The 16,388-nt window shown below is 39.0% G+C and overlaps 1 protein-coding gene across 1 annotated transcript in view; it reads right to left on the bottom strand.

The window, feature by feature from the left end:
• MSH2 (mutS homolog 2) overlaps window positions 1-15,603 on the bottom strand; it is a 75,046-nt gene extending 59,443 nt beyond the window's left edge. The window contains exons 1-6 of the mRNA XM_034427445.3: window positions 15,277-15,603; window positions 13,434-13,588; window positions 10,774-11,052; window positions 5,680-5,826; window positions 4,625-4,774; window positions 2,693-2,826 (exon numbers count right to left, since the gene is read on the bottom strand). Coding sequence (XP_034283336.1) covers window positions 2,693-2,826; window positions 4,625-4,774; window positions 5,680-5,826; window positions 10,774-11,052; window positions 13,434-13,588; window positions 15,277-15,508 — 1,097 coding nt within the window. The 5' untranslated portion in view covers window positions 15,509-15,603. The remainder of the gene's footprint in view (window positions 1-2,692; window positions 2,827-4,624; window positions 4,775-5,679; window positions 5,827-10,773; window positions 11,053-13,433; window positions 13,589-15,276) is intronic.
• Window positions 15,604-16,388: the final 785 nt, after the last annotated feature.

Here is a 16,388-nt window from a genome sequence, read left to right as displayed (position 1 = left end):
AATTTTATAAATAAATAAAAGGCAAAGACAGATGACGTGACCTTTTCATTTGTTTATGGTACCCAGAATATTGTTTATCTGCTGTTATTTTTAAATAATATTTTAGTTTCAATAAAACTTAACAGCCTTTTTGAAACTGGAAAGTAAGATTAAATTTCCTACTATGAAGCAAAACAGCACTACCATATGGATCCCCACATACTTGCTCAAAAAATTATAGGCTGAGCTACATTTTTAATGAAATTAGCTAGGAGCAAGAAAACTGCATAACATCAATTCTTTCATACTTGCTTAACTAAATTATTCTCTTTCACAGACCTGGCCTGGCACCTCCAAGCAACACACTTCATTAAAAATGCAATACAAGATTAACAAATGAGCACAAAACATAATAAAATGCTATCAAAGCAATAATAAAAGCAGGTCCGTATCAGCAGCTAGATCAATCAGGCATAATTTCAGGAATGATACGTTCAGAATAGGGTCACGAATTTTTCTTGTCCCTTCTCCCAAGCTAGAATCACACAATATATCTCAGTACATAAGACTATTTTGGTTTTTCCTATACAGCAAAGGCATTGATTGCTATTATCAAACTGATTGTCGTTCCCATAAATAATGACATACCTTTAAATTAATTCAGATAGTCAATTTTAAGACTGGGTTTGTAAATCAAATACACATACATATCACACATGGACATGGACATATACAGGTAACTCAATTTAATTCTTGTTATTCCTGTTTTCCTAATTATTATCCTCAATGTATTTGTTCCATTTCTTATTAAGAAGCCAGTCATTTCATTTTTTTAATTGTATCAAAGAACTGAGTTCCTAGAAAAGTAACGGTATAATATATACTTTATAATAGTACAACCAGCTAACTATATGGGCGTTTGAATCCAGACTATTAATTGCTTTTAAAACTCAATGACCCCAATTTACTGTAAAAGGCAATGGGTTAGAGCTAAACTAAACACAAAATAAATTTGGTCTACATAATAATGCAATGCTTAAATAATGAGATTCTTAGTCTTAAAACATGGATTTAATACTAGAAATATTTTCATCATCACAAAAGACAGAACATTGTAGTGTTTTATTCAAGATATCAGACGATTGCTGTAGAACACCAAAATTAAATAGAGATATTAAAGTTTTAAAAGTTGAACTCTCAGACATTGCCTAGTCTTGTGTCATTTCAAGATTTCCAAGAGTGAGAGTACCTTGAACTAGTTCCTTTTTTCATAATCAAGAAGTACTTTGAACATTTACTTCAACAATCAGTGAAAGGCTTTGTTCCAGGGGTGAAATGCTCCCGGTTCAGACTGGATCAGGTGATCCAGTAGCGATTGTGGCAGGTGGTCCAGAGATCCGGTAGTGATGGTGGCACGAGGCTCCGCCCACCCGCCCAGGTGTCATTACTTCCTGATTTTAACCAGGAAGTAATATTTTTTACCCTCTACGCATGCGCAAGTTTTGCGCATGCGCAGAGTCTGCGCGTGCATGTGACGCATGCATGGGCACAAGCACTTCCGAACCAGTAAGGAAGGTAAGTAGATTTCACCCCTGCCTTGTTCCAAATTATTTCTATCATAACTTATGACCCGACAACCAGCCAATGTAGAGAAAACTAAGACCCCAAGTAAATGCCATCTACTCTGTTCTGTTAACATACATCTTGTCTTTGTCAACTAATCTGCTTCCAAGCAAAGGGAAAGAGAAAGTAAAACTTTGTTTTGCTGGACCACTAAGTAAAAGCCACTTCTCCACAAAAAGATGTAGTGGGATATAATATGAATTCCCAGGAGGGCAAAGAGACAATGAAACATAGAAAGTTTGGTCAAGAGGAAAAGAGTTAAGAAGGCTCCTCCCCAGCTATTCCCAGGGTGTATCTATAAATGACTCCGGATGCCGTCAGCTAGACAATGCTGGCTGACGACCCCCAGGGGGAGAGCATTCTCTGTGGGGGCCCCTACCCTCTGGAATGAGCTACCCCCGGAGATTCGTAGGATTACCGACCTGCGTACCTTTCGCCGTGCCCTAAAAACATTACTATTCCAACAAGCAGGGCTGGCTTAAATAATAATAATATTTTTACTATTTTAATGGGTTGTTTTATTAGAATTTTCGGCCAATTGATTTAATTGTTTTAACTTGTTTTTAATTTTTCTATTGTCATGGTTTTATTTCTGGCTGTACACCGCCCTGAGTCCTTCGGGAGAAGGGCGGTATAGAAATTTAATAAAATAAAATAAAAATAAAATAAATAAAATAATGATACAAATAGTTGCTTTAATTTGGCAAGACTTCTGTCTACAGATGAGGAACAATGAAGGAAACTGCTTTTTAGTAACTCTCCCAAGTCTTTCTTGGTGTTTGAACCCTGACAAACGCCCTCATTAACACCCCAGCCTGATCACCAAATTATTCAGAATGCAAATGCTGCAGAATTTAAGTATATGTCTCCTCCAAGTACTATACAATATATATTTTATAACTGTGACTTGAAGCACAAATGTTAAATGCTAAAGGTTATAACTCCAAAATGGTGCCAATAAGGCAATGCACTTTCCAGAACAGCTTTCCCCAACCTGGTTCCCATTGATATTTTAATACTACACTTCCCAGAATTTCTAGCCAGCACAAGCAATTGAGCACTGAGAAGGAATGCATTATTTATTTACTACCTTTCTTCTATTTTGTTCTTATCCATCAATGGTTGTTTGATCCACTGGTTGACTAGCCTTTGTCCTTGAGGTGTTCTGCATTTATTTAACAATCCAGCCAGTGAATGTGTTCCTTGGGTAAATTCTGAAGAATCCTGAGGAAAAAAAGAGATAAGGATGTATGTTGTGAAAGAAGGCACTTTTGTGTCATAAAAAACAAAGAAGTCTTTACTTCAAACTAAAGGAAGAGAGGAAGCTGAGTTATTGCTAGTCTTTTGTGTTTTCAGAAATGGTGATCAAAGCATTGCTTCTTTGTTCCAAGATGATACATGTGAAATCTGATTCCTTAACACATGCTGGTTACCAATTAATTCTCTTTGCAATTTCTATAGACAGTCTGCAGTTTTAACTCAAATCTCTAACCATAACACTGGGTGTCATTTTGCCTCCTCCTCCTTCTTTTTCTTCCATCGTTTTCTTCAGTTTAAGAAGATCAAGGCACAATGGTTCATTCTAGGAATTGTTCATTGATTAATAAAAAGAAAATTCCTTTATAAACCCTGACATTGCTGTCTACAAAATGTTTCAAACTCACATTCTGATCTTAGAACAAAGCAATCCATGCCCCAGAGTTCTGCCTTAACTGAATTTTTTCTCTGCTGTTTTAAGTGGTTTATTATTCAGATTAAGAAGAATTAAAAACAAGTGCTTTTCTGGCCATTTCATAAAAAAGGAGAAAATAAGAAAATAGTTCTAGGATTCTATTTTTTCGTATGCCTGAAAACCTCAAATGTTTGAACTTATTTCAAGACAAAACAACAAACAAAAATGTCTAATACACTATTCTAAATTGGCTTTTTCTAAGCTCAGAACAAAATTTGCTGAGCTTGTTTAAGCCCTTCAGAAAATAATAGGAAGAATGGCAACAGAAGATAATGTCATATATTTTGTATTTCAATGTTTTTTCTTTTAAGTACAGTAGACAAATTACATTTGTCAACAATTTCATAAATTGTAGCCTACCCATTTAAGGCATAGCAAGAATAGATAAACAGAACAAAGATTAAATATAGCATTCCAGGAGAGAAAAAGACAAAGGGTAAAACTTTCCTTTCCATGCTTATTTGAACAAATATACTATTTTAAAAGAGAAATCAGAAGCCACCTTAATGGAAGTCAAAAAATAATCAATTTTTTAAATGAACAAAATCACTTAAAGCTTTGAAATAAACATTAGGCTTCCCAGGCATCCGGCCCATGGGGTGCTTAGATCTGGCGCGGTGCCTCCGCCAGCGAAAACAAAGCATGAGAGAGTCATGTGCAGCTCTCCCAGGCTCCGCTTTCAGCCGCAACAGTCTCCTGCAGCCCTCTGCCAGTGAAAACAGAGCCTGGGGAGGCCGTCGCAGCTGCAAATATAGCCCAGGCAGGCTATACATAGCTTCCCCGAGCTCTTTTTTCACTGGCAGAGGGCTGCAGGAGGCAGTCATGGCCGAAAATGGAGCCTTGATGAGTGACGTCAACTTGGCCATGCCCAACCTGGCCATGCCCATCCCAGGCCCGAGGTCAAACACAACTCTGATGCAGCCCTCAATGAAATAAAGCTTGACACCCCTGCTCTAAAACATATCTTATAATTTCATGATTGACTTCTATCATTAGCCTCTGCTTAACTGAAGGTAAGTTCAGATAGTTCTCAACTTATGAACGGTCACTTAGTGACCATTTGAAGTTACGACCCTCAAAAAGCTATTCAGGAACTTGGTAATTCACCAACCCTTACAATCAACCTCAGGGACACTGCAGCAGCCCCCACCCCACTCCGCCTATCTTCCTTCCCCCCCCCCCATATCCTACCTTGCTGGTCCCCTTAAGCCTTGGAGAATTAGTTAAGATTTCATAAATTACTCAATGTAGTGATAGAAATCAAATATAAGGGCAAGTTATACATCTTACCTGAAAAAGGTTAAGGGCTCTAACAGCAGCATGATCCAGGGTCATATACTGATTAAGGTCAAATGTGGTAAGTTCAAATTGTCCAAAGTTAGACTCGTCGTTTAACAGCTCTAAGTATTTAATCACTACAGACAGAGAAGAGATGGCAACCTGGGGAATAAAAGTTTAGCAGAATCACATATGTACTGAGCCTGACAATTGGTCACTGGGGCAATGGTGGGACTAAATTGGAAGCAATGTGGATAATATCGTTTGTTCTTGAACAGCAGTTTTTCAAAATTAAATTATTGCTCAAAGGCATAAGTAGTTTGCAAATGTTTCACTAGAGGTTTTTGAAAAAGTTTGGAGAAATAACAGAAGGAGGATCAGACAAATATCATACAACCATTATTAAATATTATTCTATGAAGAGAGAAAAACTTTCTATAAAGAGGGAAGACGCTTCCATGGCATTCAACAAGAAGTGCTTTTGTATTTTACCTACAAAACATAGATGAATTTTTTCTAGGGCAGCTTTCCATAATCCCTAATTTGCTGTGGTATAGTCCCCATCATTGCCAGACATTATGGACAGTTTCTACTAGCTCAAAATGTTGGGAGTCATGCACCAGCACAACTGAAGACTATCTAATTGGGGAAGGTTGATGTTAAAAAACCACATGAATATCATTCTATATGAAACTGTGTGGCTGCTTTGCCATTACTACCTCTATTTAGAAACTTCTAATAAAGCTTATAGCAATAAATATTAGAGATATGCATAATTTTAAAACTGTAGCAAACATTAGGAACTTGCCTGAAGGAATACGGCCCACCGAAGCCATTAACCTGGCCTGGGCGGGACCACAAGGCTGCCCCGCCCACATCGCCCCACCTATCCACTGGCCCCCACCTGCCTTCTGGAGGCTGAGGCGGCCAAAAACAGGACCCGCAGAGCCAAGGGAGGGAGGGAGGGAGGGAAGGAGGGAGGGACACACAAACAGACACTGTTATCTGTTTAAAACTGACACACACTTCTTTGATTTATGGCACATGTCCATACCCAACTCACTTACCTGCTTATCCATTTCCGGTAATGCTGCACTAGACACACGGTCCTTCTTTCCTGATTGTAGCAAACGGTTGAGATCTTGAACAGCATCTTTTGTTGAAAATTCAGTCTTTTTCCTATCCGTGATCAGGATTCCTCCCCTTTGAACCACCTTTACAAATAAAATAATTAGGAATAATTTTACTTCAGGCTATAGGTTTAAAACACTCTTAACTGTATTCAACAAAATAAGCACAGAATACGATAGCACCTTACAAACTTGTCAACTTTATTGAGGCACAGGCTTTTGTGAGCAGGAGCTCACTTCATCAGAAACAAAGAATGGATTCAGTATTATAAAATCTTAAAAGTAGACTTATAAGGGAGAGAAGGGGGGAAAATAAGGTGAGAAGAAATTGGATTTATAAAAGCAGAGTGAAAAAAGCTCTCAAAGAGGAAGGTAGAGGAATTATCTTATCAGTTAGCAAATGTAGTGACTTAAGAAGTCATTGTCCTTATTCAAGATTTCTGTAATAGATTAGACTTTTCTAATGTACTTTAATTCTATTGTATTGACAAAATTTCACTTGTATCACCATTGCTGAGATCTGTATGACTGGTGATGGATTGACTTGAAAGAATGAAATGTCTCATTTACAACTGATAATGTAACAACCTCTTTTCTCAGTTTCTGCTCTCACAGAAACTCATTAACTTCCCACTCTTTTTTCCTCCATCTTCTCCTTTTAACTCTTTAAAGTCCTTTTAAACTCATTTAAAGTCCTATGATAGCAAATCTAGGTAAGTTGCTGCTTATAAAAAGAATGCCCCCATAAAATTGCTTGTCCTAAAGGTGCTACCAGACTCTATGCTGTTGATACGATTGATCCAGCTCCTTCTCCATCTCTACTATAAAATTCAGTATTTTCTTAAATGAAGTTTTATTACTTTTATTTTAAGGATTTTCACTGTCACTTATTCAGAGTGTCCCGGACAAAATCTAGATTATGGCTAAGAGTCAACACCAATTTGATGATGCATAATCAAACACTGTCATATATAATCATGCTGTTACCTAATGAAACTACCAACTACTAATCAGATGTAACTTTTAACACTGAAGGGATAAAAAAGGAACAGGTCACATTTATTCAGACATATTATTATTTCAATATAATACACTCGAAGCTTGGTTCAGATCAAACTTGCCTAATGACCTAATGAGAAGCTACATACTTGCCCATCTACACATTATTTCAAGCTGAATAAGATTGTACATTGAAATATTGTCAGCAGTATAACTGCAGATCTAAATTTAATTGTGAGGCGATGCTACATGCAGAAAGAGTAGCTTGATATTATTTCAGTGAATTGATGATGTCTCCATTAATAAATTATGTGTCTGACACTTTGTACTATATTTATCAGAAGAGCATCAGACTGGAAAGCCTGATGCACAGAAGGCAGAAAATAGTAAATCACAATAGAAGCCCATTATCAAAGTACGCTATGAGTTACTTTCATACCTAACTGACCCACAAAAGGAAAGAACTTCTAAGGTACAAAAGAGAGATGCAAACAGCATTGGTAAGGACTAGAGCTCTTTGATCACTCAATAAATTTAATGAGTGGCATTGAAGCATTACATCATTTTTGCACCAATAAAAAGCCATGGCAATGCACCACATACAAAGAATCCTCGCTTAACTATAGGTAGTCCTCACTTAGTTAAGTGTTCATGGAGCAACTGTTCAAAATTCAAATGGTACTGAGCAAACCTGTAATTATGGAAATTCAGGCAGTTAGCAGTCTGCCCACCATTACAACTGAATACAGCAGCACTGCAGCTGCCTCCAGCCACCTCTCTCTCTCCCCATCTCAACTACCCACCTGGCCCACCAGTAAGGGAAAACTACTGTGGCTCTGGAGGACCAGGCCTGCTCCCCAGCACACCTGGGAGGCCTCAACCAATTACAGGGCCCAGCAGTATGCATAAATAAAGAGCCTTGGTGGCGCAGCAGACTAAAGCACTGTTAAGTAACACCAGCTGCCTGCAATTACTGCAAGTTCAAATCTCACCAGGCTCAAGGTTGACTCAGCCTTCCATCCTTTCCAGGTAGGTAAAATGAGGAGCTGACTTTGTATAAAAAAGAACACCGCTTTTTTTTTGGGGGGGGGGGGAGGGGGGGGCAAAAGCCCTACTAAGCAGGTATATACAAAAGTATGAAGGCTACTGCTTAACACATTGTAAGCCGTCCTGAGTCTCCGGAAAAGGGTGGCATATAAATTGAACCAATACATAAATAAATACAATAAATAAATTGCTCCACTTACCTTTTTTTCTTTTTTGCAGCTGCTAACAGATGGATCTGTCTGTCACCCAGCCTATGTGAGACACAGCCCTCCTACAGAGACCTCCTCGCACCATTCTGCAAACAGGCACCATTCTCATGGAAGGCTCCTTTTCCAAATGACACGATTTGAAGATGGAGCCTTCTGAAAGATAGCTAGAATGACCAGAAGGCTCTTCCTAGCCTTCCTTGATTCCTTCTAGCAATCATGTTAGTTTTCTAGCCTTTCTAGTCTGGAAGCCTTCCTAGAGATTGTGAATATGATACCACTTGTAGAATGGTACAAGCCAGCCTCTGTAGGCAGCCCATGCCTTGCATGGGCTGGGCATGGCTGTCAGTTGCTGCAAATACAAACGCAAGTGGAACAATTGCCATGTGCTGCTGGGCCCTGTAACCAGCTGAGGCCTCCTGGGTGTGGGAGGGAGAGGGGAACAGGCCTGAGCCTCCCAGCCTTTGAGCAGGTTTCTGTAGCCAGTGTGCCCGGCATCTGTTCAACGGCTCTCTTGCCTGGTGGGCTGAGGAACAGCCTGAGGGCTTGAGGGCCACAGCAGGTTTTTAAAGTTCATGTGATCTCTTGGCTAGCCAGGCCTCCTGGTCCATGGCAGATTTCTGCATACCAGTGGGCCCTGTAATCTGCTCAGAGCTTCCCCGACCTGAGGAACCCCCATGCTCTCCTTAATTACATATGCAATCATTTTATGACTGCAACTGGGAGACCTGGGATTGCAGTTGTTCAATGAAGCGGTCATAGGATGTCTCAACAACCATTTCATTCAATGACCAAAGATTTCAGACCCAATTATGGTCCTAAATTGAGGACTAACCTATACCACAGTTGGGATAGGCAATTCCATCACTAATCAAAAAATCACATGGCTGCAGTGGATTTATGTCATTTCTGCCACAGTCATTAAGAGAAACACCTGTGGTCATTAAACAAGGCAGTGCTGGTTTCTCCACTGATTCTGTCAGTGTGTGAAGGCAAGAGCTGCTATCTGCTCTTCTCAAAAGAACCTGTAGTCACGCAAACAAACTTTCCACCACTCCTTCCCTCAGGCTTTCATTCATTCCTTAGAACTGTATTCATAGGCATTCAAGCTGGTAGTCCTGTTGCCTGGTTAACTTGACCCTGATATTTTCAAGAACATGCTGACATCCAGAGGCAGCATCACCTCATCCAGTCTTTTAAGCTTACAAAAACAAATGCTATGACAGAGTGGAGAAGGAAGCAATGTAGCAGGAAAGGTAATAAGCAAAAGCAAAAATGATATCTAAGATTGATAGCTATTACAAACAAACAAGGAGACTATGACTCAACTGCCAGGACCACAATAAGTAGCATATCCTAGTGAGAGTCCTGCCTGGAGCTTGAAACTTCGTCTGGAACTCAGCAGCAAGTTGAAAAAAGAGCAACCACACTGAAACACCACAACTAGTTTAAGAATGTTTGGAAAAGGCAAAGGTTATATACTTCTTTAAGGACTTTGAGACTTTTGTCTGAATGGTGTCTTAAGAGACAGAGCATAAAGGACTGAGCGAGCATTAAAAACGAAGTTATGTGGCAACATCGCCCTGAAAACTCTGGGCGGAGTTCACCCAGAGCAATAGCCTGTTGTTGAGGAAAGTATGTACTGTAATAAAGCATTGTGTACAAGTTTACTGCACTGTGTTGTGACCAGTCTTTGGAGAGCAAACAACCCTCAAACTCTGCTGGCTAGAAGCTGGCTGTGATACGCATACATGGCAAACATTTGACCACGGGACACTGCAATAGTTGTAAATGCACACCAGTTGTAAAGGGCCTGAATCTCAATCACATGTATTGTGGGGATGCTGCAATAGTCGTTAAGTGGAACGACAGGTCATAAATTTGAACAGCTGCTAAACAGGGCAATTGCTAAATAAGACCTACTTGTTCAAGCTATCATGCTTGGGGCCAAATATTTTTCCTAGAGGATTTTTCTTCCAAATTGTACAATTTGGAGATACCCTTAAGAGTCAATATTAATTTAAATATTTGCCTTTTCAGTTAACTGTTATTACAGACAACCAATGCCTTGATTCTGTTGTTCAGCTTTTATATCTTCATTGAACCAGATGCCTTCAAATTTCAAATCTTTATTGTCAGTGCACAACATATGTACAATGAGATTGGTTGAGCTCCCTCAGTGCACACACACCCCAACACAATATTTAACACAGTGAAGGGATTTTCAATTCTTCTTTGATATCTATAAATGTGCTTATGTTGTCTTTTGGGGTTTTGTGACTAGGATTCATTTTGCATTTTTGACTCCTGGTGCTGAAATACTCCTGTCTGTTTGGAAGGCCTTCAAAGTGGTTAATTCTAAACAGCCCCTGAAGAGTGTTTTTCCCCCAGTAAATAGCATGCCCAATAAGCAGAAGAGTAGCCAATGGCTTGGTTATACACTGCTATGCTACAGATTCATTTTGACTTCACATGTTGTGCAAACTCTGAAAGGTGCACTTTATTCCATAAAGCATAGGTAACTAAGCCATAGCTTAACATTATAAGTGATTATAGTCACCAATTGAAGCTTTAATGTACCCATTAGTTAACCTAATTAGAGTGTGCAGATGCAAACCTACACAAAATAATTATTAATGTTTATTAAGGGAGCACCAAGAACTCCACAACTGAATGAGCTGCTCCATTTTATGTCCATTTTAAGTTCATTTCCTAGAGGGTTTTTCAGATTTAAGTTCATGTAAACAATGTGTGTGGTTTCAGAATTTCCATGGCTTACCTGCCTCAGTTTCACCATATCTCCAGCAGTCTCCCCAACTGGCAGCAAACATTCCTTTGGCCCCATTTGTATCAACAGTGCTTCAAGGTTGGAAAACTGATCATTATCTGCAAATTCAGATACTTCTAGTTTTCTTGCCAGTGAATCCACATATCCTACGCCAACAACTTTCTGTCCATCAATTGAGGACAGCTTAATGGCTACAACACCAGCTGAAGAGGACATATCATGGTTACTAAAAAGAACATCCTCAAATTGAACAAGGTTACCTGGAGAGCCCTATTTAAGGAAAGAATAACACAGGAATATTAATTTCCATACAAATACAGCAATAAAACTATCAAAAGATCAGGGTGGATAAAAATCATTTTTTAAAAAAAATCAAAAAAATCAGATTTTTTTTTATTTTTATCAAATTTATTTTAATAAAATGCTTTTGGAGTAAAAATCTATCCAAAGATAGTTTTCTATTTAAGATGCATTAATAATTTAGTTTATTCAGCATTAAATGGAGCTTATATAGCATGAGGCTGTATATTCTGCAATATTTACATTTTTGATAAACATTCAATGAATCCAAGTTCTGCAAGCTGAGATAACATGCACTGCACTGATGCATTCACACAATATCACAGTAACCAGGAGATAAATCATAAAACAAAGTTCAGGAATATTTCTTTATCCCATTGTTTTGCAAATCTACCATATATACTTGAGTATAAGCCGAGTTTTTCAGCACATTTTTTATGCTGAAAAAAGCCCCCTTGGCTTATACTCGAGTGAGGAAAAAAATGCCTTTTTTCCTGCAACCCGTTTTGGCTTTCAGGGGCTGCAGGGAGGCTTGCTAAGGCCAAAATGGGCCAAATGTTTAGCGAGATCCCCAGGTGCACTGAGCTTGAGTTGAGAGCTTATTGTAATAGGCTGGCTGCTAGCTATCCTTGCTCAGGCTAAGCTAATCAATAGTAGAGCTCTAAGAATGCCAGATGAGAAGGAGAAAGGGAGGGAGAAAGAAACAGAGAGGATGGGGAGGGAGGGAAGGGTAAACCCTTTTACTCACACTTCATCCTCACTGTTTGGGGATCCCTACGTGTACTGAGCTTGAGTTGAGAGCTTATTGTAACTGCTTGCACTAACTATCCTTGCTCAGGGTAAGCTACAAAACATTTCAAAACGTCTGGCTTTTCTTCCTCCTACCAAAGACCTTCTGGGGTTCTTCACAGAAAGGAAGAAAGGAGAACGGGAGGGAGAAAGAAAGAAAGAGAGAGAAGAGACAAAGAAAGAAAGAGAAAAAAAAGAAAAAGGAAGAGAGAGAGAGAGAGAGGGAGGGAGGGAGGGAGAGAGAGAGAGAGAGAGAGAGAGAGAGAGAGGGAGGGAGAAAGAATGCAGGTATTTCAGGCTTGAACTTGCCTGAAATTAGATCAAGCCCTACATCACTTAACCCAATGTATCAGATTAAATTGTTATTGAATTATTTTTGGTATATATACTACATTCTCTTGTGTAATTTAGTTATAGTGTAGTTTACACTATGCACTTACAGAGCTAGTTTACTGTTTTTCTTTGAAATAAATGTTCAAAAATATTTAACCTACGGATGCCTCAATTAATGTAATTTTATTGGTATCTATTTTTATTTTGAAATTTACCAGTAGCTGCTGCATTTCCCACCCTAGGCTTATACTCAAGTCAATAAGTTTTCCCGTTTTTTTGTGGTAAAATTAGGTGCCTCAGCTTATATTCAGGTCGTCTTATACTCGAGTATATACGGTATGTACACTACAAACTATGATTGTTTGAAGAGAAATATATCTGTACCACCAGGCTTTAAGTGTGAGGAGGAAGGGCAAGCAGTAAAAATGAAAGTGAAACCTTCTAAGCAGCTTATAAATATAATATTAAAGAGCACCTGTCATTTCAGATCCATCGTGGCAGTGCCTGTAGTGGGCATCCACTCACCTGCTGCCTGCCACGTCCCTCACCTTGTTGTGTCACTGCCGCATCACCAGCCATCTCATTAAAGTGAATGAGACTGTCGGTGAGTCAACAGCAGGTCAGAGGAGGAGCCACTGCGGGACAAATGACGGTTGTTCTTTAAAAATTATGATTTAAATTGAGTTGATTTAAATCAAGCCTTTTTACTAGTGATTTAAATCATGAATCTTGCAATTCCAAGCTTGATTTCTCATAAATCTGTATTTGGGCTGAACCTGTTAAAATTGCTGAAGGGGGAGTCTCATGACTGACAAATACAAACAATTTTCTATCCAACAAAAAGAGCTAAGCAATCAAAATTTTGAAACCTGACTTCTTTGCCATATGTTAAATAGAATGCATGAATAAATCTTGTTTTATTTGGAATAATTTATTATTCTTATTTGGAATAATATTCTGAAATAACATTGCTAACATGTAAAAATGTACCTCTAGCAATTAAAAAACTGAACACTCCCTTTGTGCAATTTTTCACAACCTGGCAATCTCTAGATATAATCCATAAGAGTTTTATTTCACCAGATCTATAGAATGTAATATTAGATGGGCTGCCCTAACAAAAACATCTGCAATTGCACAAGTTTTGAATTTAATTGCCAATGAAATGAAAAGTACTCACAGATCTATAATCAAAGCAATATACATTTCTGAACACAATGATCTCATACCTTATAGGCCAAATACCACTCAGTCTCTTTGGTAGATTTATTTCCTGCCTTGTTCTTGTATACCTCAGCCCTGTACTGACGAATCAGAAGAAGATTTCGCGCAAAATATTCAAAATTCATCCTGCTGAGTGCAACACTCTCGAGTTTCTGAGTTCCTAAAAAGTAAGGGAAAAAAATGAAGAAATATCATTGACACACTACAATTAAAAAGTTACAATTTGGTTAAAATAAGAATTATTACCGGTAAATGCTATTGTTTCTGATTGGGAAGTACGGTAAAAACACAAATAACCTCTGCTAAACATACTTAAACTACAGGATGTCAGATTACAGCTCAGTTAGACAAGATGAGGTCATTTGTAGAAGTGTTGCATGCTCATTAACAATAATTAACTATTTAATTAGGGATAAACCTGAATAAGTTTCTCCTCTCCAATTATTATAATGCTTTGATTCCCTATTCAGTTAATACAAGACTAATCAAGTTAACTGTTCCTATATTATTTTTAACATGTTTTACAGGCAGTTCGATATTTATTTTGCAGTTCTAGTAGTATTTGAAGTCTTCCCAAAGCACTTATCTGAAGGTATGCCAAATATCCAGAAAGAACACATGCATTCTGTTTTACTCTCCTTTCTTTGATAAAAGTTTGATGTGCAAAAGTCAACAAAACTTTCTTCTGATACAGAAGTAAGGTACTTAGTCAGACACAGATCAGAACATTGACTGTAAAAAGGCTGGTTATATCTGGATGCTATTACAGTTAAAATTTGTATCATTTCTTAGTACCAATTGACTGCTTAAAGTGCTGTATTAGAAACCATGAGACCAGATGTTCAAGTCCTCCCTTAGGCACAGATGCCAGCTGGTTGACTTTGTGGGAAAGTTTCCCACACTCTAAGTCTAGGAGGGCTGTGGTGGGAAAATCAAGAGGAAGCCATTGACTTGCCATGCTAAGTTATGCAAAACAAAGGTGAGATAAATTTGATTTGAGATAGTTGAATGGGTTGATACAGAAATTTGGTTTTGTTCCTTTTCATACAGCTTTATTTTATTCTATGTTTACATTGCATCCATTGTGTGGGCAACTGATATATTTTTATAAATACTAAAATCTGAGTAGCAGCTTTCAGAATTTCAAACCCCTATGATTGAAGGAAGCAAGGACTTATAAACAATCTGCTTCTAGCCTAGCCTAGTCTAAATATTACTCTGTGTAGTTACTTTATACTTCAATCTTTAATTGATAATCTGAAAAAGAAAAAGATGGAGCAATAATGGAAAAATATAGGGAGGTTATACTATATATGAAAAGTAAAGTTTAGATTCTAGATCACTATATGATCATTATCATCAACCATAAACAAGGCAGGCAAAATCTTCTTCTGGAAAACCCGAAGTCAGCAAGCTTAAAATCAGTGCTGGATCACCAGATCACTTCCAGAGTGGATCCACCCACTCTGGAACACAAGGCACCTGCTTACTCTTCCTTTCCAGCAAGTGGATTTGAGGGGTCTTTTCAGTTTAACTTTCGTCAGTCTGATATTCATCCAGACCCGTGGAACTAGAAATTCCTCCGGCTTGCTGGACGAGGCAGATGGGCATTGTAATTGGGAAGGTCAGCCTACACGGACTACAACGACTTTCCAGAAGGCTTTTCCAGCGCTACCTGCAATTGTCAAGAGACCGAGCGGTTCGCCGGCAGGAGCACAAAGCATGGCGTCTACTGCAGCTCTAAGGTGAAATAAATAGCGAACTCCGGGAGCGCAGTTGCAACTGAGCAACCCAACCCTGCTACTATAAGCCCGCCAAGGAGAAGTCGCGAAAGCCCCTCAGTTCAACCTGAGCCCAGGATCCGAATGATCGCTTGTGTTTTGAAGACCTCCGCCGCCGCCAGCTTTGCATCTTCGCCATGCACCGTGTAGTAGTCGCCGCGCTCAAAGAACCTCACAGTAGTATTCGGTTTGTCAGGCAACGCTAAGACGGCGCGAATAAAGCCGCTTTCGGCACCCGAGCCTTCGGGCCAGCATCCCTCCCGTGGAGCAGAAACACAAGCGTCTATGGAGGCCGCCATGCTGAAATCACCCGCCACTTCGATGCCGCTAGCAAATAATAACTATTCTCCCGCCACCAATCCGGAAGAGCGAGGCCTATTTCGGCCACCGTAATAGTCCCGCCCTCATCGCAACGCGTTCTGGGCAAAATAGGCCTTTTGGGACACCGTCTGTGCTACAGTTCGAAGATGCGTCGCTATCGGGAAGTGAGCGGAGATGATGTACTCTCTTTTTTACACCTTTTTCGTTGAAAAATATGCTCCCTCTCCCCATTTCGTGAAGAAACTTTAAGTGCATTATTAGAGCGTTCTACTAAATATGCACAGGGCTGTATTTTAAATATTCGCATGCAATGTCCCTTTTTACTCGTATACTTTTCATGTATTCAAATTATGTTTATACTTTTTTTAATCTATAATCTTATATATGCTTGACAAATTAAATAAATAAATTCTGCCAGCACTTTTTTCAGCAGCCTTTCTAATGCAGGCTGTGAATTCTAGGAATTCTGATCCGAGGACGTGGACGGAGGTGGTAAAAATCAAAGAATAGCTAAAACGTCTTTCAAGCGTTTTGGGAGTCAAGTAAATGCGTATTTGCTTGGCAGACGTTTATCATCAAGACATTTCAAAATAAGACCTCGCAGGTTGTAACGTATTTAAAATACGCGCCATTTCCTGCTACTTTCCCCCCACCCTAATCAGCGTGCTTACTCAGACAGAACTGTTTCAGAGCAGCTTCAGTGAATTACCTTTACAGACAATAATAGCCTTCAAAATAACTAGATAGATTTGGGACAAAGTCCAATGTAATTCAGTGACTAAGAACACATATAACTCATGGTTTGTTTTGGCTATTAAAAAATAAGCCACCTTGTGTTGCTTCACCTTTGCATTAAGT

The sequence above is a fragment of the Pantherophis guttatus genome, chromosome 1 (assembly GCF_059756535.1).
Source record: "Pantherophis guttatus breed Tessera chromosome 1, ASM5975653v1, whole genome shotgun sequence".
NCBI classification, from domain to species: Eukaryota; Metazoa; Chordata; class Lepidosauria; order Squamata; family Colubridae; genus Pantherophis; species Pantherophis guttatus.
Note: the sequence above shows the minus strand (reverse complement) of the source record. Positions and strands in the feature narration are given on the sequence as shown.